The sequence below is a fragment of the Hyperolius riggenbachi genome, chromosome 5 (genome assembly GCF_040937935.1).
Source record: "Hyperolius riggenbachi isolate aHypRig1 chromosome 5, aHypRig1.pri, whole genome shotgun sequence".
NCBI classification, from domain to species: Eukaryota; Metazoa; Chordata; class Amphibia; order Anura; family Hyperoliidae; genus Hyperolius; species Hyperolius riggenbachi.
The window spans coordinates 161,974,943-161,997,151 of record NC_090650.1 but is presented as its reverse complement, the minus strand read 5'-3'; the positions used below and the strand labels follow the sequence as shown (position 1 = coordinate 161,997,151).

At 46.2% G+C, this 22,209-nt stretch overlaps 1 protein-coding gene across 5 annotated transcripts in view; it reads left to right on the top strand.

Annotated features, from left to right (window-relative positions):
* The window catches only part of AMPH (amphiphysin), a 1,183,179-nt gene that overhangs the window by 93,248 nt on the left and 1,067,722 nt on the right, over positions 1 to 22,209 (top strand). For 4 of the 5 annotated variants that reach the window (XM_068236417.1, XM_068236420.1, XM_068236419.1 and 1 more), the window contains exon 2: positions 5,313 to 5,393. In XM_068236417.1, coding sequence (XP_068092518.1) covers positions 5,313 to 5,393 — 81 coding nt within the window. Of the gene's footprint in view, positions 1 to 5,312; positions 5,394 to 22,209 lie in introns of those variants that run through there. The other variant, XM_068236418.1, reaches the window with a different exon arrangement.

Genomic DNA, 22,209 nt, shown 5'->3' with positions numbered 1-22,209 from the left:
TGCCAGGGCAGTATAGGAACCCCACAAATGACCCCATTCTAGAAAGAAGACACCCAAAGGTATTCCGTTAGGAGTATGGTGAGTTCATAGAAGATTTTATTTTTTGTCACAAGTTAGCGGAAAATGACACTTTGTGAAAAAAACAATTAAAATCAATTTCCACTAACTTGTGACAAAAAAATAAAATCTTCTATGAACTCACCATACTCCTAACGGAATACCTTAGGGTGTCTTCTTTCTAAAATGGGGTCATTTGTGGGGTTCCTATACTGCCCTGGCATTTTAGGGGCCCTAAACTGTGAGGAGTAGTCTTGAAACCAAATGTCGCAAAATGACCTGTGAAATCCTAAAGGTACTCATTGGACTTTGGGCCCCTTAGCGCAGTTAGGGTGCAAAAAATTGCCGTACTCAGGAGAAGTAGTATAATGTGTTTTGGGGTGTATTTTTACACATACCCATGCTGGGTGGGAGAAATATCTCTGAAAATGACAATTGTTTGATTTTTTTTTACACACAATTGTCCATTTACAGAGATATTTCTCCCACTCAGCATGGGTATGTGTAAAAATACACCCCAAAACACATTATACTACTTCTCCTGAGTACGGCGATACCACATGTGTGGACATGTGGTATCTCCGTACTCAGGAGAAGTAGTATAATGTGTTTTGGGGTGTATTTTTACACATACCCATGCTGAGTGGGAGAAATATCTCTGTAAATGGACAATTGTGTGTAAAAAAAAATCAAACAATTGTCATTTTCAGAGATATTTCTCCCACCCAGCATGGGTATGTGTAAAAATACACCCCAAAACACATTATACTACTTCTCCTGAGTACGGCAATACCACATGTGTGGCACTTTTTTGCAGCCTAACTGCGCTAAGGGGCCCAAAGTCCAATGAGCACCTTTAGGCTTTACAGGGTGCTTACAATTTAGCACCCCCCAAAATGTCAGGATAGTAAACACACCCCACAAATGACCCCATTTTGGAAAGTAGACACTTCAAGGTATTCAGAGAGGGGCATGGTGAGTCCGTGGCAGATTTCATTTTTTTTTTTTGTCGCAAGTTAGAAGAAATGGAATTTTTTTTTGGGGATTTTTGTTACAAAGTGTCATTTTCCGCTTACTTGTGACAAAAAATAATATCTTCTATGAACTCACTATGCCTCTCAGTGAATACTTTAGGATGTCTTCTTTCCAAAATGGGGTCATTTGGGGGGTATTTATACTATCCTGGAATTCTAGCCCCTCATGAAACATGACAGGGGGTCAGAAAAGTCAGAGATGCTGGAAAATGGGAAAATTCACTTTTTGCACCATAGTTTGTAAACGCTATAACTTTTACCCAAACCAATAAATATAGGCTGAATGTTTTTTTTTTTTTTTATCAAAAACATGTTTGTCCACATTTTTCGTGCTGCATGTATACAGAAATTTTACTTTATTTGAAAAATGTCAGCACAGAAAGTTAAAAAAATCATTTTTTGACAAAATTCATGTCTTTTTTGATGAATATAATAAAAAGTAAAAATCGCAGCAGCAATCAAATAGCACCAAAAGAAAGCTTTATTAGTGACAAGAAAAGGAGCCAAAATTCATTTAGGTGGTAGGTTGTATGAGCGAGCAATAAACCGTGAAAGCTGCAGTGGTCTGAATGGAAAAAAAGTGCCTGGTCCTCAAGGGGGGTAAAGCCCACGGTCCTCAAGTGGTTAAAAGGCATTTTACTGACAAGTTAAAAAATATATCTTAGGAAGAAACTCAGGAGAAAAGGTTAATTGCATGGACCAGTGATCCATATGAACCTCTCTTTTTCTCCTGAGTTTTCTCCTAGGAGATAATTTTTCAACTTTTCATAAAAATAACTTTTCAGCACTTTGCAGTTGAAAAGTATCAAAAAAAGGGTAAAAAGGAAAACACGTGCCCCTGCTATATATGAGAGCTGAAGCGAGATTTAGTCTCGCTTCAGTGTCTCTTTAAGCACTTGAAAAATTAATATTTCTGTCTCAGGATAGAACATACCAAAACATAAAAATTGGGGCAGAGTGGATAGAGTTCAAGGAATCTGAATAGGGTAAACTCTTGTTGTAATATTGAAAAGGGAACTAGTGTAGAGTTATGAATTATTTGTCCTAGGTATAGAACACCTCTGTCTGCCCGCAAAGAGGAGTTTGTCTTAGAGGAGTGTGAAATTCCCATACTTTAGAGGGGATAATTTTGGTAGTGTTCTTCCAAATTTTAGCGGCCTGCTATAGGATTGTATTATTTGAGTGAGGAGTGGTAAGTGTGCTTTTTACAAGAGAGAAATGTAGGTTGTCTGGTCATATGTTGTGAAACCCAGTAATTCTGGAGATTGCAGAGGGTTGCAGAGCCAGAATATCGATCCAGGCAGGACTAGGGTTGATTAAGTACAGCAAGAGATTGTTATATGATAGCAAAAAGTATAAGGCAGGCAGGACGCTGTTGATTAAAGGTGCTTTTTATAAAGAGCAATGTGGAAGATTGTCCGCAGAGTATGTCTTTAACATAAATAGAGTCTCTTGTGATGCAGGCAGAGGCATCTCAGTGTCTGCTTGAATAAACAAGCAGATACTGAGAACATCGGAGAACATGTTCCTGAAAGAAGGCCACAGGCCTACACTGACCTCAACATGTACACCACAGGAACAGTAAACATAGGCCATGTTTTCTAAATACCAAATTCCTGTAAGTATGTCAAGAGCCTCATTAAATATTAATCGAGTAGGTGTGTATTATGACACCACGAGGGGGCTAAGCCAATAGTCGTGGCGAAGATGATGTCACATTTAACTCTTTCCTATCCGCTATTAAAGATGCGGGACGGGCGGACAGAGGGCATTCTGACTCTGATTCCTGCTATGCTTCCTACTTTAATGCTGACTGGAACCTCTAAGTATTTCATTCCTTGCTGTAATCTGATATAATGTATGTTGTACATAGGTAGTCTAGAGTAACGTAGTCTAGAAAGAAGGTAACTGACTAACCCTCAGGAGGAGGGTTAGCCACGAGCTGAAACGCCGAGACCGTAAACATGAGGATCTGCTTTACTAGGATATGATGAACTATATCTGTATATATGTTTCCTGAATAAACTCCTTCAGTATTGAAGAAGCCTGAGAAAAGTCTTATCTCCTGCTTGCTGTGCTGAGAGTCAAGTTGTCTCACAGTACGTGAGACGCAACTATAAGAAGTTGCTGGTGTCGAAGCAAATAGGTGATTTATAACAATCCACTTAGGAATAGTACCTTAGGTTGCAGAGGAGCCTTGCTCAGAGCAGTGGGGATGGGTTTCAGTTTATCGGTGCACATCTTTGGGTTCGGTGAAAAAAACGGTTTTGCCGTTAGCCACAACTCTTAATCTGGCAGGGTACAGTTTTGCATATGGAAGTTGCAGATCTCACAGTTTCTTTTTAACAGAGATGAATTGAGCTCTTTGCTTTTGCACTTCCATGGTGTAGTCTGGGTAAAAGGTGAGGTTAGTGTTGTCGAAGTTAACCGGGCCTCTCTCTCTGGCGGCTTTAAGTACTGCGTCACGGTCGTGGTAGTTTAGATGTGAATGTATGTGGCAGGGCCCCGGAGCAGGGTTTTTTTTTGTGGCCGATTCTGTGGGCTCTCTCCATTACGAATACCTTAGAAAATGTGTTTTCTCCAAAGTGTGCCATCATGAGTTCTTCCGTGAACTTTTCAGGATGTTTGCCTTCAGCACGTTCCGGGAAGGACTACTATTCGTTTGTTAGAGTGGCAGAGCCTGTTCTCTTGGTCTTCTTGCCAGTCAGTTGTAGCTTTGATGCCTTTTTGGGATTGTCCCAGCTCCAAGGATAGTGGCCTGACTGTGTCTTCAAGCAAGCTGATACGCTCCTCGGATTCAACCACCCGCTCTTTCAGGTTCCGGAGGTCTTGAAGGAGTAATGATACATCCGACTTAACTTCAGCCAGCGTGGATGTTATTTGGGTAAGGCTGAATGGGCAGACTGTAATAGCCTTCATAACTTGCGAGAGTGTTGGCTTACGTCGTTGAGGGAGAGCACCGGTTTTATCATCTGAAGTTGTCTGTGAAGGGGCCTCGGTGCCATCTTGCTCCTCGTGGCGAAACTTTTGTAGCTTGCTTAGAGCGTTGGATGTTCGTGGGGTTGTCATCTTTTTGTCCCGGGAGTATCAGAAAACCTTCCCCAAGCTAAATACCATATATTCTAGTGTATAAGACGACCCCGCAAATTTCCAGTTTAAAATGTACAATCTTGTGATATACAGTACTTGCCGTATAAGACTACCCCTCTTGACTGTTGGACATTTGTATACTGTACTGTATGTACTGGTGCTATACTGTATAAACAAGTACAGATACTGGTGCTGTACTGTGTGTGGTACCCAGTATACAACAACCAGCCAATCACGGCAAGAAATGTACTTTTTCCCGCCATCCGGCTGGTTGTTGTATACAAAGCCTGCTTGGATTGGTCAGTTATCCTTGTCTCCAAGACTACTTGTACATACGGTCACTGCATATGACGCGGATGCAACCGGGGATGTTTTTGTGCTCCACCCCCTCCCCCCACCATATGTGGCAACCGCAGATTCTCCAGTACGGCTCGGAAGTTTCATCAGCTGCCCTATAAGACGACAGACGATACACCCGGCGTATGAGACGACACCCTACTTTTGACAAGATTTTCCTGGGTTAAAAAGTAGTCTTACACGCCAGAATGTACAGCAAGTAGTAAAAGATGAGGTAAATCACTTGGCCGTATAAGTTTATAGAACTGCTGGACGGGAGCTCCCGAACAGTTTGTCCTCACGCCATAAGCTTCTGGCCACGCCTCCCACATAAAATACTATTTATCTACTGTACATAAACAAAAATAAAATGTTAACATTGTAATGAAGCAATATTCAAATGCAGATTCAATGCAAATCCAATTGTAAACATTTTTTGGGGATAACTTGCCAACCATGTTAACATTGTTAATATTTTTTGAAATTATCAATATCTTGATTATTATTCTGAATGACATTCCAGATGCAATGAGTTGGTTGTCATCCTAGAATTCAGTTTAACTTATCAACTATTTCAACTGACAAGTTCTTTTACAGAAGTATTTATTTTTTATTTCTTTCTCTTTCTTTCCCCTTATCTCTCTCTCCCTCCCTCCCTCTCTCTCTCTCTCTCTCTCTCTCTCTCTCTCTCCCCCCCCCCCCTCTGTTTTTTCCCTTTATCTCTTTCTCGTTCTCTCTCTCTTTCTCTCTCCCTCCCCCCCCCCCCCCCTCTCTTTCTCGTTTCTTACATTTTAGGTGCTTCAGAAGCTTGGTAAAGCAGATGAAACAAAAGATGAACAATTTGAGGAGTATGTGCAGAATTTCAAACGACAAGAGGTAAGATCTAGTGTCATTACTTAAAAAGGTTCATTAAAATCATGTACCAAACATATTTATACAGAGTTGTTTCGTAGCATAAACTGGCTAAGCTGGATTTGGGTCATGCAACATTTTTACATTCTCTCCCCTTGTACAAACCACCCACTCACTCAGTAAAGAATGCTGTGCACATAAGTGGAAAATGGTACATTGGCCTGATTCTTCAGTTTGGGTCTCCTGGCCCTGCTCCTTCTTTCTTCTATCATGTGACAAGCAAGGGGAGTGGAAATTGACACAAAAGCAATAGTATCCACCAAAAAATCAGGTAAAATTACTATATTCTGTTTCCATGCACTTCTGCATTTATGGGGAGGAGACTATGCTAGTTGTTTGGATAACATTAACTGCAAAGACTAGCCATGCTCACAACCCAGAGCCTTCACAATAAAAGTGCACTGGTATTACCCTAAAAATGATATTAAAACAACACACGTAGTGATGTGTGTACTCCACAACACCTCATGCAAATTAACATCTAGGGTCCTGGGAATGCAGGTGTGTATACAAACATCGGCTTTGGCAGGAGCAGGCTCTCCTGTGCTACACAAGACGACATACTAGTGGTGTGGACTGGGACTGAGGACGGATTTCTATCTTTTGAGGAGGATCTGAATAACAATTTTTTTTCCAACATTAGGTTGACACATTTGAACTTTTTGGACCTCCAGATTACAATTGAAAACAACAAATTGGAATCCTCTTGTTAATGAAAACCTACTGTAGGAAATACGGTCCTACACGCCACCAGTTGTCATGCCCATACACAGATAAAAGCAATCCCAGCTAGGGAATTCCAAGGCTTAAAACACAATTGTAGTTCAGATGAAGCTTTCTTTTTTAGAGTTGCCATGGTGGAAACCTTAGTGGTGCAAGGGTAAACAGTACATTAAAGAGACACTGAAGCGAGACAAAAATGATGATCTAATGAATTGGTTGTGTAGTACGGATAATTACTAGAACATTAGTAACAAATAAAATATTCTATTTTTATTTTCAGTTATATAGTTTTTTTTATAACATGGCATCATTCTCTAATATTTGCAGTTTACACACTACTCAGCATTCTAAATGATTTTACGGGGCACGCTAGTAAACTTTTGAACTATACTCTGGAGAGAAAAATAAAATACAGTGACTGACACTTGAGATAAGCTTCAGAAAACAGAGCTCTCTGCGACTTTGAAAGTCGTGGAGCTCAATGGCTCTTTTGCATAGATAACTGTAGTTTCTTAACTCTTTCTGTACTGGAAACAATATTAGACTTATGTCTCTGCTCTTAATGTTTTATTTCGTAGCTGTACTACACATACAGATCATTATATCATACATTTTTTTTTTCACTTCAGTGTCTCTTTAACTACTCAAGGACTGCAGTCTTAAAACCCCTTAAAGAGACTCTGTAACAAATTTTTCAGCCTTAGTTCTTCTATCCTATAAGTTCCTATGCCTGTTCTAATCTGCTCTGGCTTACTGCAGTCTTTCCTAACTGCACTGTCTCTGTAATAAATCAATGTATCTTTCCTCTGTCCTGTTTGTTGGGCTAAAGCTTGATTGTGTGGAATGTGCAGGGCTGCTTGTGATTGGTAGAAGCGATACACACCCTCTGCAGGCCCCCTGCATTCTCTGAATGAATCACACACTATGCTTAGCTGAGCCTATTAGAAGCTGGTTAGTTTGTTTGTAAACACTGCCTAAAACTGTTAATTACAAGCCAGGATTGCAGCAGAGAGTGGCAGAAACAGCACAGAGGGGCACAGGAGAAAATAATGAATAGAATGGTATGCTTTTTATTGTAAGAATATTAGAGTTCAGATTCTCTTTAAGGACCAGACACTTTTTTCCATTCAGACCACTGCAGCTTTAACGGTTTATTGCTCGGTCATACAACCTACCACCTAAATGAATTTTACTTCCTTTTCTTGTCACTAATACAGCTTTCTTTTGGTGCTATTTGATTGCTGCTGTGATTTTTAGTTTTTATTATATTCATCAAAAAAGACATGAATTTTGTCAAAAAAAATGATTTTTTTTTTTACTTTCTGTGCTGACATTTTTCAAATAAAGTAAAATTTCTATATACATTTTTGTCCAACTTTATTGTGCTACATGTCTCTGATAAAAAAAAATCCAATAAGTGTATATTTATTGGTTTGGGTAAAAGTTATAGCGTTTACAAACTATGGTGCAAAAATGTGAATTCTCCCATTTTGAAGCATCTCTTTTCACTTTTCTGAGCACCTGTCATGTTTCATGAGGTGATAGAGATCCAGGATAGTATAAATACCTCCCAAATGACCCCATTTTAGAAAGAAGACATCCCAAAGTATTCACTAAGAGGCATGGTGAGTACATAGAAGATATTATTTTTTGTCACACGTTAGCGGAAAATGATACTTTGTGACAAAAAAATAAATAAAAAAAAGTTTCCATTTCTGCTAACTTGTAACAAAAAAAATGAAATCTGCCACGGACTCACCATGCCCCTCTCTGAATACTTTGGGGTGTCTACTTTCCAAAATAGGGTCATTTGTGGGGTTTGTTTACTATCCTGGTATTTTGGGGGGTGCTAAATTGTAAGCACCCCTGTAAAGCCTATAGGTGCTCATAGGACTTTGGGCCCCTTAGCGCACCTAGGCTGAAAAAAAGTGTCACACATGTGGTATCGCCGTACTCAGGAGAAATTATATAATGTGTTTTGGGATGTATTTTTACACATACTCATGCTGGGTGGGAGAAATATCTCTGTAAATGAGATTTTTTTGATTTTTTTTTTACACACAATTGTCCATTTACAGAGATATTTCTCCCACCCAGCATGGGTATGTGTAAAGATACACCCCAAAACACATTATACTACTTCTCCTGAGTACGGCAATACCACATGTGTGAGACTTTTTTTGCAGCCTAGGTGCGCTAAGGGGCCCAACGTCCTATTCACAGGTCATTTTGAGGCATTTGTTTTCTAGACTACTCATAACGGTTTAGGGCCCCTAAAATGCCAGGGCAGTATAGGAACCCCACAAGTGACCCCATTTTAGAAAGAAGACACCCCAAGGTATTCCATTAGGAGTATGGTGAGTTCATAGAAGATTTTATTTTTTTGTCACAAGTTAGCAGAAATTGATTTTTTTTCCACAAAGTGTCATTTTCCACTAACTTGTGACAAAAAATAAAATCTTCTATGAACTTGCCATACACCTAACAGTATACCTTGGGGTGTCTTCTTTCTAAAATGGGGTCACTTGTGGGGTTCCTATACTACCCTGGCATTTTAGGGGCCCTAAACCGTTAGGAGTAGTCTGGAAACCAAATGCCTCAAAATCAACTGTGAAATCCTAAAGGTACTCATAGGACGTTGGGCACCTTAACGCACCTAGGCTGCAAATAAGTGTCACACATGTGGTATCTCTGTACTCAGGAGAAGTAGTATAATGTGTTTTGTGGTGTATTTTTACACATACCCATGCTGGGTGGGAGAAATATCTCTGTGAATGACAATTTTTTTGATTTTTTTTACACACAATTGTCCATTTACAGAGATATTTCTCCCACCCAGCATGGGTATGTGTAAAAATACACCCCAAAACACATTATACTACTTCTCCTGAGTACGGCGTTACCACATGTGACACTTTTTTGCAGCCTAGGTGCGCAAAGGGGCCCAAAGTCCTATGAGTACCTTTAGGAATTCACAGGTCATTTTGAGGCATTTGGTTTCCAGACTACTCCTCACGGTTTAGGGCCCCTAAAATGCCAGGGCAGTTTAGGAACCCCACAAGTGACCCCATTTTAGAAAGAAGATACCCCAAGGTATTCTGTTACAAGATTTTATTGTTAGCGGAAATTTATTTTTATTGTTTTTTTTTCACAAAGTGTCATTTTCCACTAACTTGTGACACAAAAATTAAAATCTTCTATGAACTCATCATACTCCTAACGGAATACCTTGGGGTGTCTTCTTTCTAAAATGGGGTCACTTGTGGGGTTCCTATACTGCCCTGGCATTTTAGGGGCCCAAAATCGTGAGGCAGGCTCTTGTAGGAAACAAACGAGGCACAGGGAGACCGGGAGCCCGATCTGGTGTATTATCAACGAGACACCAGGATATGTATGTAATAGGAGGAAATATACTCACAAAGCTGGGTTGCTAAATGCAAGCAACCACTTTACTCGCATGTGAGGAAGTACCGTCCTCACTCGGCCTTGCTTCAGATAATAGGGTTGGTCGCAGCTCCAAGAAACAAAAAAATATGCCACTGGAAGCACTTTCCGAGTGTGCACTCCCCTGTGCAGGGGTTAAGGAGACTGGTAGGGGGTAGGAGGCGCCCGTTGACGTATATCAGTAGCTCTTATATTGAGTATAGTAATCAAACAAGGTACTTATATTCCTACCTTAGAGTGGTGTAACTCACACGTAAAGTAGTGATTGAAGTTTCTCAAACTTTATAAGGGCACAATGGCGCTCAGGATATAGAAGTAGACCCCCACAGGCACACCTATAGACCTGAGGAAGCGGCTTGGCTGCGAAACGCGTTGTCACTTGTGCCCTAATAAAGTTTGAGAAACTTCAATCACTACTTTACGTGTGAGTTACACCACTCTAAGGTAGGAATATAAGTACCTTGTTTGATTACTGTACTCAATATAAGAGCTACCGATATACGTCCACGGGCGCCTCCTACCCCCTCTCAAAATCGTGAGGAGTAGTCTGGAAACCAAATGCCTCAAAATGACTGTTCAGGGGTGTAAGCATCTGCAAATTTTGATGACAGGTGGTCTATAAGGAGCCGAATTTTGTGGAACCGGTCATAAGCAGGGTGGTCTCTTAGATGACAGGTTGTATTGGCACTGAAGTGCAGGAAGTGCAGGATGTTCTCAAATCATGACCTGGACATGGCAGCAGAGAACATGGGCATGTGATGTATTGGGTGCGTAGACCAATAAGACCGCAATACATTCTTTTTGACTAGACCCATGTTAAGGAGAAGGCCCCAAAAAATGTTACGTTGGGAAACTTGGAGTGGTTTCCACCGAAAAGGCTGAGCATGGTAGCTTCTTGGATTGGCGGTTGCGTATCGTGTGGCATAACGGTTGGTCTCAGCCACAATTAAGTCGTAGAGACCAGCAGTGATCAGAAGAAAAAAATTCTGTCACTGCAGTGGGGCGGGTGAGAGTTTGGCCGGGTGATCAGAAGCCCGCAGGGGGCAGATTAGGGCCTGATCTGATAGATAGGAGTGCTAGGGGGTGACAGGTGGTGACAGGAGGTGATTGATAGGTGTCTCAGGGGGTGATTAGAGGGGAGAATAGATGCAATCAATCCACTGGGGAGGTGATCGGAAGGGGGTTTGAGGGGGATCTGAGGGTTTGGCCGAGTGATCAGGAGCCCACACAGGGCAAATTAGTGCCTGATCTGATGGCTGGGTGTGCTAGGGGGTGACAGGAAGTGATTGATGGGTGTCTCAGGATGTGATTAGAGGGGCAATAGATGCAAGCAATGCACTGGGGAGGTGATCGAGGGGGTCTGAGGGCGATCTGAGGGTGTGGGCGGGTGATTGGGTGCCCGCAAGGGGCAGATGAGGGTCTGATCTGATGGGTAGCAGTGACAGGTGGTGACGGGGTGATTGATGGGTGATCAGTGGGTGCTTAGAGGGGAGAACAGATGTAAATAATGCACTGGGGAGGTGATCGGGGGGGGGGGGGGGGTCTGAGGGCGATCTGAGGGTGTGGGCGGGTGATTGGGTGCCCGCAAGGGGCAGATGAGGGTCTGATCTGATGGGTATGTTGGGTAGCAGTGGCGGGGTGATTGATGGGTGATTAGTGGGTGCTTAGAGGGGAGAACAGATGTAAATAATGCACTTGGGAGGTGATCTGAGGGCGGGTCTGCGGGCGATCTTAGGGTGTGGGTGGGTGATCAGGAGCACTTGAGAAAGGGCCTCACGCCCGAAACGTTGTGCTGTTATTATGCTGTACAACCGCTGCAAATAAATATGTATTTCTGAAGAATCTACAAGTGAAGATTGGTTGAGTCCGGATTGGGTCTTTTACCGAATTGCATTGTATATGGAGGTGTGATGGAGCCTCTTTCCAATCTGTGACTCCCAACAATATCAAGCTTCAAGCTGAGGCCCGCAGGTTACATGTACCGTTTTTGTGATCAGGTGCTCGCAAGGGGCAGGTTAGGGTCTGATCTGATGGGTGGCAGTGACAGGTGGTGACAGGGGGTGATTGACAGGTGATAAGTGGGTGATTACAGGGGTGAATAGATGTATACAGTACACAGAGGGGTTCTGGATGGGGGGGGGTCTGGGGAGGATCTGAGGGGTGGGGGGGTGTTTAGGAGCCCCCAGGGGGCAGTTTAGGACCTGATCTAAAGGATATCGTTGACAGATAGTGACAGGGGGTGATTGATGGGTGATTAGGCGGGTGATTGGGTGCACACAGGGGGTCCTGAGGGGGTGATTGGTGGGGGGGGTCTGAGGGGTGCTGTGGGCGATCAGGGGGCAGGGGGGGCAGGATCAGTGTGTGTGTATGTGCTTACTAGGGGGGCTGCCTCCTGCCCTGGTGGTCCCTCGATCACTGGGACCACCAGGGCAGGAGGCAGCCTGTATAGTATGCTTTGTATACTTTACAAAGCGTGTTATACGCTTTGAACATGGCAGATCGAGGGTTAACAACCGCCCAGCGCTAATTGGCCGGCGGGTTGACGTCGCAGGTGGGTGGAGCCTAATGCCGGCAGAGGCGCTCGCATCTATGTGCGCGATCCCCGGGCAATTCAGTCCCCCAGGTACCGACGCCTATCGCCGTTACGCGGCCCGAGGGGGGGCACTTTGCCACTGAACATAGGTAGTGGGTGGTCGCCAAGTGGTTAAACACTGATCAACAAGAAAAGGTCATTATTGCTGTCTCAGGAGATTGCAAATGCAGCCAACAGACCTGCCCATCTTTTTCACACAGTTGACAATTTCTGCACCCCATCTTGCTGGAAATTCAGCATCAGACCTTCACAGGACCTGTGTGAGAAATGTACCCACTTCTTCTCAGACAAAGTCTCCTCCCATACGCTCTGCCATTAAATTCACAGCACTGTAAACCTATGCAGAGCCATATAGTGAATGCAAAAATAGCCTACTACCATAGTCTGATTTCAAGATAATTACTGAAGAAGGTATCTTAGATATCCTCTTAAACCTTCGCCAGACTACCTGGACCCTGGCCCAACTAAGTTTATGATGAGCATTGCAGCATTTCACCAAATAGTAAACTGTTCCTTACAAGAAGGGATGTTTTCCACCTGTCTTAAAGTACAGTGACCAGATTTTTGATGGCTGAACCTGGGATTGGGGGGGGGGGGGGGGGGGGGGGGGGGAGGGGGGGGCGGCGGCAAAAAATGGGCATGGCCATAAGACGGCAAAAAATGGGCATGGCCATAAGATGGTGAGGCGTGGCCATAACATGGTGGGGGTGGAGCTAACTAATGTGACAGAGCTAACATAGCTGTGTAATGGCTGGTTCACATGGACGTTTTTGTGGCGTTTACGCAGCGTTTCAGACGTGGCGTTTTTTGGGATCTACCGCCGTCCTATTCAAGTGAATAGGAGCGCTTATAGCTGGCTTTTGCAGGCTTTCATGAAAGCCTGGCAGTAGATCCCGGCATTGCATCTAGTCTCGAAAGCAACATGTTGCTTTCAGAGGCGGTAAACGCCAGGAAACAATAGCAGAGACCAGAACTGCTAGCCTTTAACGCTTCCCAAAAGCCTTCAAAAGCTAGCTTTTAAACGCTAGCGTTTAAACGCGGCGCCAAGCGAAAGCTCAGCAGACGCCCGTGTGAACCAGCCCTAACTCTGAGGCAGTGGGCCAGAGTTACCAAAAAGCCAACAAAGACCTTAAAGTACCAAATACAGCCATTATGACCATGTAATAATAAATGTAGCAACCGTCAACTCCGGCACATGACATGCAAAAAATGTTTCCCCCGACCAGTTGAAATGCAACCACCGCTACCTCCGACACTTAAAATGCAACAACCACTACCTCCAACACTTTAAATGCAACCACCGCTACCTACGACACTTGAAATGCAACAACCACTACCTCCAACACTTGAAATGCAACAACCACTACCTCCTGAAATGCAGCAAACAGGAATGCAATAAACATTACCTCCCATACATTAAAATGCAGTAAACATTAAATGTAGCAAATGGTACCTCTGACACATATGAAAAACACGTTATCCCACATATGTTCAATGCAGCAAATGTTACCTCATACTTAAATGCATTAAATGTTCGCCCTCCCACTAGGTGCTGGTGCGATGAAAGGGCGATACTGGGTGGAGAGGAAGGTGACAGTGGGGAGGAGGAGGGTGACAGTGGGGAGGAGGAGGGTGACAGTGGGGAGAAGGAGGGTGATAACGGGGAGGAGATGAGAGCAGGTTGACATCATGGATGAGAGCAGGGTGACAGTTGAGAGGAGAGGAGGGTGACAGTTGAGAGAGGAGGAGGATGACAGCGGGGAGGTGAGCAGGGTGACAGAGGGGAGGAGAGGAGGGTGACAGAGGGGAGGAGAGGAGGGTGTCAGAGGGGAGGAGAGCAGGGTGACAGAGGGGAGGAGAGCAGGGTGACAGCGGGGAGGAGAGCAGGGTGACAGAGGGGAGGAGAGCAGGGTGACAGCGGGGAGGAGAAGAGGGTGACAGAGGAGGGAGAGCAGGGTGACAGCGGGAAAGAGAGCAGGGTGACAGCGGGGAGGAGAGCAGGGTGACAGAGGGAAGGAGAGCAGGGGTGGCAGCGGGGAGGAGAGCAGGGTGGCAGCGGGAAGAAGAGCAGGGTGGCAGCGGGGAGGAGAGCAGGGTGGCAGCGGGGAGGAGAGCAGGGTGACAGCGGGGAGGAGAGGCGGGTGACAGCGGGGAGGAGAGGCGGGTGACAGAGGGGAGGAGAGCAGGGTGACAGCGGGGAGGAGGGCAGGGTGACAGAGGGGAGGAGAGCAGGGTGGCAGCGGGGAGGAGAGGAGGGTGACAGAGGGGAGGAGAGCAAGGTGAAAGAGGGGAGAAGAGCATGGTGACAGCGGGGAGGAGAGCAGGGTGACAGCGGGGAGGAGAGCAGGGTGACAGCGGGGAGGAGAGGATGGTGACAGAGGGGAGGAGAGCAGGGTGACAGCGGGGAGGAGAGCAGGATGACAGAGGGGAGGAGAGCAGGGTGGCAGCTGGGAGGAGAGCAGGGTGACAGAGGGGAGGAGAGCAAGGTGAAAGAGGGGAGGAGAGCACGATGACAGCGGGGAGAAGAGCAGGGTGACAGCGGGGAGGAGAGCAGGGTGACAGCGGGGAGGAGAGGAGGATGACAGAGGGGAGGAGATGAGGGTGACAGTGGGGAGGAGAGCAAGGTGACAGAAGGAAGGAGAGCAGGGTGACAGAGGGGAGGCTTGCTTACTTACTAAATAGCAGCCGGGGAACTCCTGTGAGCAGCAGCAACGCATGGCCGGTCCTCACGCTGCAATCGGGGGCGGGCAGTCGTGCGGCTTAACTTGTGGGCAGGTCGGAGGGAGGATGACGCCATTGGAGGACAGAGGACGAGGAGGGAGGAGGCGGGGCACATGGCTATTATGCTGCACAGCCTTGAGGGTGAATCGGAGGGGTGGAGCTGGCTGCCTGGAGAGGTTCGATCACGGAGGGAGGAGGAGGCAGGGCACACGGCCATTGATGACCAGACGTCCTGCGACCGGGACATCCGCCGGCCAACCTGGGTAGTTTCCCGGGACAAACTTCAAGCTGGGACTGGGGAGCCGGAAAGCGTGATGCGTCCCGGGTAAAGCGGGGACGTCTGGTCACCGTACTTAAAGAAGCAATACTCAGACCACTACTGGAGAAACCATCCTTAGACCCAGATGCTCTAAACAGCTACAGACTTGTCTCCAACCTCCACTTTCTAGGGAAAGTTATTGATCCTTATCTCCAACTTGAAGCCAGGCTCTCAAGAAACAGCATCCTTGACCCTCTTCAGTTTGGCTTCATAAAACATTACAGCTGTGAAACAGCCCTCACCCAGATCTGCAACGATCTGCTCACATTAACAGACAGAGGCCAATGTTCCATCCTGATTTTGCGCGACCTCTCGGCAGCTTTTGACACAGTTGATAATGAAATCATGCTTAACAGGTTACAAGAGTACTGTGGCATAGATCATGTAAAAACAAAGAAGGACCGCTCTGAAACTTCCGGCAGTTAGAAGCTGGTATACCATATAGGACAGCTCTCACCTCGTAATGATGCGGCTGGCAGAACCTACACAGCCGTTCAGCGTTTGCTTCCCGCTTGTGGAAGCCGGGGACAGAGCTATCTGCGATATCCTGGAACTCCACAGATTGCAGGGGACACTGGTACTTGGATTATTCAAGCTCACATCACAAGACGTGGCTTAGGAATGTTCCGTTTGGCCAATTTAAAAGGCTTCGTAGAAATTGTCGTAGAAATTGTACTCAAATTGAGGATTACCGTAAACAAAGTAAGATCTTACAGACACAATTTCAGGAGAAACACTATCCATTGCCCCTTATCAAGGCAGCCTGTGAGAGAGCTGCCACTCTTTCACAGCAGGATTGTCTACAGAAGAAACCTACGGTTTCAGATAAAAACAAAAAGACCAATAGTAGCGATATAAGTACAAACATATCTTTGATTAATAAGGAAATGCCTATTATTATTGACTATTCGGGACAGGCCTCTGAATGTAAGACCATTTTTGAGAAGTATCGACCTATACTTCTTAGTGACCCCTATTTTAACCACTTGCCGACCGCCCACTACCTATGGGCGTCGGCAAAGTGGCACGCCCAGGACCGCCTAACGCCGATCGGCGTCGGCTCCTTGGGCACTGAAATGCCGGGGATCGCGCGCATCCGCCAGCATTAGGCTCCGCCCACCCACAACGTCAACCCGCCAGCCAATTAGCAGCGCCGGCGGGTTGTTAACCCCCGATCTGCCGCATAGTAAGCATATAATACCCTATGTAATGTATACAAAGAGTATTATACAGGCTGCCTCCTGCCCTGGTGGTCCCAGTGATCGAGGGACCAACAGGGCCGGAGGCAGCCCCCCCTGGTAAGCACACACAAACACTGATCTGGCCCCCCCCCGCCCCCTGATCACCCACAGCACCCCTCAGACCCCCCGATCGCCCACAGCACCCCTCAGACCCCCCCTGATCGCCTCCTCAGACCCCTGTTTGCACCCAATCACCCCTAATCACCCATCAATCACTCCCTGTCACTATCTATCAATGCTATGTTTTAGATTAGGTCCTAAACTGCCCCCCTGGGGGCTCCTGATCACCCCCCCCCCCCCACACACACCCTCAGATCCTCCCCAGACCCCCCTGTGTACTGTATACATCTATCCTCCCCTGGAATCACCCACTGATCACCTGTCAATTACCCCCTATCACCACCTGTCACTGCCACCCATCAGATCAGACCCTAACCTGCCCCTTGCGGGCACCTGATCACCCACCCACACCCTCAGATCGCCTGCAGCCCCCCCCTCAGATCACCTCCCAAGTGCATTGTTTACATCTGTTCTCCCCTGGAATCACCCACTGATCACCCATCAATCACCCATCAATCACCCCCTGTCACCACCTGTCACTGCTACCCATCAGATCAGACCCTAATCTGCCCCTTACGGGCACCCAATTACCCGCCCACACCCTCAGATCGCCCTCAGACACCCCGATCACCTCACCAGTGCATTTCTTGCAACTATTCTTCCCTCTAATCACACCCTGATCACCTATCAGTCACCCCCTGTCACCACCTGTCACTGCTACCCATCAGCTCTTACCCTAATCTGCCCCTTGTGGGCACTCAAACACTCGCCCACACCCTCAGATTGCCCTCAGACCCCCGTTATCACCTCCCCAGTGCATTATTTACATATATTCTACCCTCTAATCACCCACGGATCACCCATCAATCACCCCCTGTCACCACTTGTCACTGCTACCCATCAGACCCTCATCTGCCCCTTGCGGGCACCCAATCACCCACCCACACCCTCAGATCGCCCTCAGACAACCCTGATCACCTCGCCAGTGCATTGCTTGCATCTATTCTCCCCCTCTAATCACACCCTGATCATCTATCAATTACTCCGTCACCCCCTGTCACCACCTGTCACTGCTACCTATCAGCTCAGACCCTAATCTGCCCTTTGTGGGCGCCCACACCCTCAGATTGCCCTCAGACCCCCCCCCCCCCCCCTTATCACCTCCCCAGTGCATTATTTACACCTGTTCTACCCTCTAATCACCCACGGATCACCCATCAATCACCCCCTGTCACCACTTGTCACTGCTACCCAGCACCCCTCAGACCCCCCTGATCACTTCCTCAGACCCCTGTTTGCACCCAATCACCCCTAATCACCCATCATTCACTCCATGTCACTATCTATTAATGCTATGTTTTAGATTAGGTCCTAAACTGCCCCCTGGGGGCTCCTGATCCCCCCCACACTCAGATCCTCCCCAGACCCCCCCCCCCCTGTGTACTGTATACATCTATCCTCCCCTGGAATCACCCACTGATCACCTGTCAATTACCCCCTATCACCACCTGTCACTGCCACCCATCAGATCAGACCCTAACCTGCCCCTTGCGGGCACCTGATCACCCACCCACACCATCAGATCGCCCGCAGCCCCCCCCCTAAGATCACCTCCCAAGTGCATTGTTTACATCTGTTCTCCCCTGGAATTACCTATCAATCACCCCCTGTCACCACCTGTCACTGCTACCCATCAGCTCAGACCCTAATCTGCCCCTTGTGGGCACCCGCCCACACCCTCAGATCGCCCTCAGACACCCCGATCACCTCACCAGTGCATTTCTTGCAACTATTCTCCCCTCTAATCACACCCTGATCACCTATCAATCACCCAGTCACCCCCTGTCACCACCTGTCACTGCTACCCATCAGCTCAGACCCTAATCTGCCCCTTGTGGGCACCCAAACACCCGCCCACACCCTCAGATTGCCCTCAGACCCCCCCTTTATCACCTCCCCAGTGCATTATTTACATCTGTTCTACCCTCTAATCACCCACGGATCACCCATCAATCACCCCCTGTCACCACTTGTCACTGCTACCCATCATACCCATCAGATCAGACCCTCATCTGCCCCTTGCGGGCGCCCAATCACCCACCCACACCCTCAGATCGCCCTCAGACCCCCCTGATCACCTCGCCAGTGCATTGCTTGCATCTATTCTCCCCTCTAATCACACCCTGATCACCTATCAATCACTCCGTCACCCCCTGTCACCACCTGTCACTGCTACCCATCAGATCAGACCCTAATCTGCACCCTGCGGGCACCCAAACACTCTGTTCTCCCCTCCAATCACCCACTGATCAACCATCAATCACCCCCTGTCACCACCTGTCACTGCTACCCATCAGATCAGACCCTAATCTGCCCCTTGCGGGCACCCAATTACCCTCCCACACCCTCAGATCACCCTCAGACACCCCCCCCCCCTGATCACCTCCCCAGTGCATTTCTTGCATCCATTCCCCCTCTAATCACACCCTGAGACACCCATCAATCACCTCCTGTCACCACCTGTCACCCCCTAGCACACCTACCCATCAGATCAGGCCCTAATTTGCCCCGTGTGGGCTCCTGATCACTCGGCCAAACCCTCAGATCCCCCTCAGACCCCCTTCCGATCACCTCCCCAGTGCATTTATTGCATCTATTCTCCCCTTTAATCACCCACTGAGACACCCATCAATCACCTCCTGTCACCACCTGTCACCCCTTAGCACTCCCATCCATCAGATCTGGCCCTAATCTGCCCCCTGCGGGCTTCTGATCACCCGGCCAAACCCTTACCCGCCCCACCGCAGTGACAGATTTTTTTTCTGATCACTGCTGGTCTCTACGACTTAATTGTGGCTGAGACCAACCGTTATGCCACACAATACGCAACCGCCAATCCAAGAAGCTACCATGCCCAGCCGTTTCCGAACGTAACATTTTTTGAGGCCTTCTCCTTAACATGGGTCTAGTCTACAAGAATGTATTGCGGTCCTATTGGTCTACGCACCCAATACATCACATACCCATGCTCTCTGCTGCCATGTCCAAGTCACGATTTGAGAACAGCCTGCGCTTCCTGCACTTCAGTGCCAATACAACCTATCATCTAAGAGGCCACTCTGCTTATGACCGGTTCCAAAAAATTCAGCCCCTCATAGACCACCTCTCATCAAAATTTGCAGATGCTTATACCCCTGAACAGTCATTTTGAGGCATTTGGTTTCCAGACTACTCCTCACGGTTTTGGGCTCCTAAAATGCCAGGGCAGTATAGGAACACCACAAGTGACCCCATTTTAGAAAGAAGACACCCCAAGGTATTCTACGTTAGGTTTATGATGAGTTCATAGAAGAGTTTATTTTTTGTCACAAGTTAGTGGAAAATGACACTTTGTGAAAAAAAAACAATAAAAATCTATTTACGCTAACTTGTGACAAATAATAAAATCTTCTATGAACTCACCATACTCCTAAAGGAATACCTTGGGGTGTCTTCTTTTTAAAATGGGGTCACTTGTGGGGTTCCTATACTGCCCTGGCATTTTAGGGGCCCTAAACTATGAGGAGTAGCCTAGAAACCAAATGCTTCAAAATGACCTGTGAAATCCTAAAGGTACTCATTGGACGTTGGGCCCCTTAGCGCACCTAGGCTGCAAAAAAGTGTCACACGTGGTATCGCCGTACTCAGGAGAAGTAGTATAATGTGTTTTGGGGTGTATTGTTACACATACCCATGCTGGGTGGGAGAAATATCTCTGTAAATGGACAATTGTGTGTAAAAAAAAAAATTAAAAAATTGTAATTTACAGAGATATTTCTCCCACCCATCATGGGTATGTGTAAAAATACACCACAAAACACATTATACTACTTCTCCTGAGTACGACGATACCACATGTGTGACACTTTTTTGTAGTCTAGGTGCGCCAAGGGGCCCAAAGTCCTATGAGCACCTTTAGGCTTTACAGGGGTGCTTACAATTTAGCACCCCCCAAAATGCCAGGACAGTAAACACATCCCACAAATGACCCCATTTTAGTAGTAGACACCCCAAAGTATTCAGAAAGGGGCATGGAGAGTCCGTGGCAGATTTCATTTTTTTTTGTCACAAGTTAGCAGAAATGGAAACTTTTTTTAATCTATTTTATTTGTCACAAAGTGTCATTTTCCGCTAACTTGTGACAAAAAATAAAATCATGCCTCTTAGTGAATACTTTGGGATGTCTTCTTTCCAAAATGGGGTCATTTGGGGGGTATTTATACTATCCTGGAATTTTAGCACCTCATTAAACATGACAGGTACTCAGAAAAGTCAGAGATGCTTCAAAATGGGAAAATTCACTTTTTGCACCATAGTTTGTAAACGCTATAACTTTTACCCAAACCAATAAATATATACTTATTGGATTTTTTTTTATCAAAGACATGTAGCACAATAAATTTGGACAAAAATGTATATAGAAATTTTACTTTATTTGAAAAACGTCAGCACAGAAAGTTAAAAAATCATTTTTTTTGACAAAATTCATGTCTTTTTCGATGAATATAATAAAAACTAAAAATCACAGCAGCAATCAAATAGCACCAAAAGAAAGCTGTATTAGTGACAAGAAAAGGAGGTAAAATTCATTTAGGTGTAGGTTGTATGACCGAGCAAAAAACGTTAAAGCTGCAGTGGTCTGAATGGAAAAAAGGTGTCTGGTCCATAAGGGGTTTTAAGACTGCAGTCCTTAAGTGGTTAAAAAAAACACTACCGGTTGAACCTAAGTATACCTTTAGGCGTGTTAAGAGTATTAGGGGCAGGGCTGTTTCTTGGGCAGGGCTGTTTCTTGGGCAGTGCGGGCAGGGCGACCGCCCTGGGCGCAAACCAGCAAGTAGAAAAAGGGGGGTACAGGCAGAAGGACATAACCGCTAGGGAACTGGTGATGCATTGTGCAGCCAAATAGAAGAAGAAAGAAGATTACCAGCGCAATCACCTTCCTTGACTCTGCCTGAGCTGCCTGTGTCAGAAGCAGAAGCTTCCGGGCTCTCTTCTCCTGTGTGTTTTCCTGGTCCCCGCATCCTCCTGGATGAGCGGCTGGTCACTAGTAAGTAGGCAGATCTACTTGTGACCTGTGGCTGTGTGACTGTCCCTTAAAAATAAGGGTTTGTGAGTCCACACGGGGGGGGGGGGGGGGGGGGGGGTGGGGGCGCTTGGGGCACAATTTTACACCCTTGCCCTGGGTGCAATTTAGCCTAGAAACTGCCCTGATTAGGGGCTATTTTGCCCCAAGTAAACTTAGTGGGAAGGATAGTATAACAACAGAAATGAGTCGCAGTAATGACAATACTGGTGAAAGATTGTGTTGTTTTTCATGCAAATTAAAAAGATGCCTCTGCTGTAGCTCTATTAATAATAGAGTAAGTACATTTAAGACCAACACCTCATTGGAGTTTCCCATTAAGAGTCATGTAACATGTCAGAGTACATATGTTATTTATTTACTGACTTGCCCCTATAATCTCTCATATATTGGCCGTACGACCCCAACATTTCATAATAGATTAAATAAACATAGATTTAACATTAATAAAGTTGAACTGAAGCATGAGGTGTCCAGTCATTTCCATTATGTTCATAACAGGAAGTTTGAGGGTCTGAGAGTGACCATCATAGAGCAAGTGCATCATAAAAATAAAC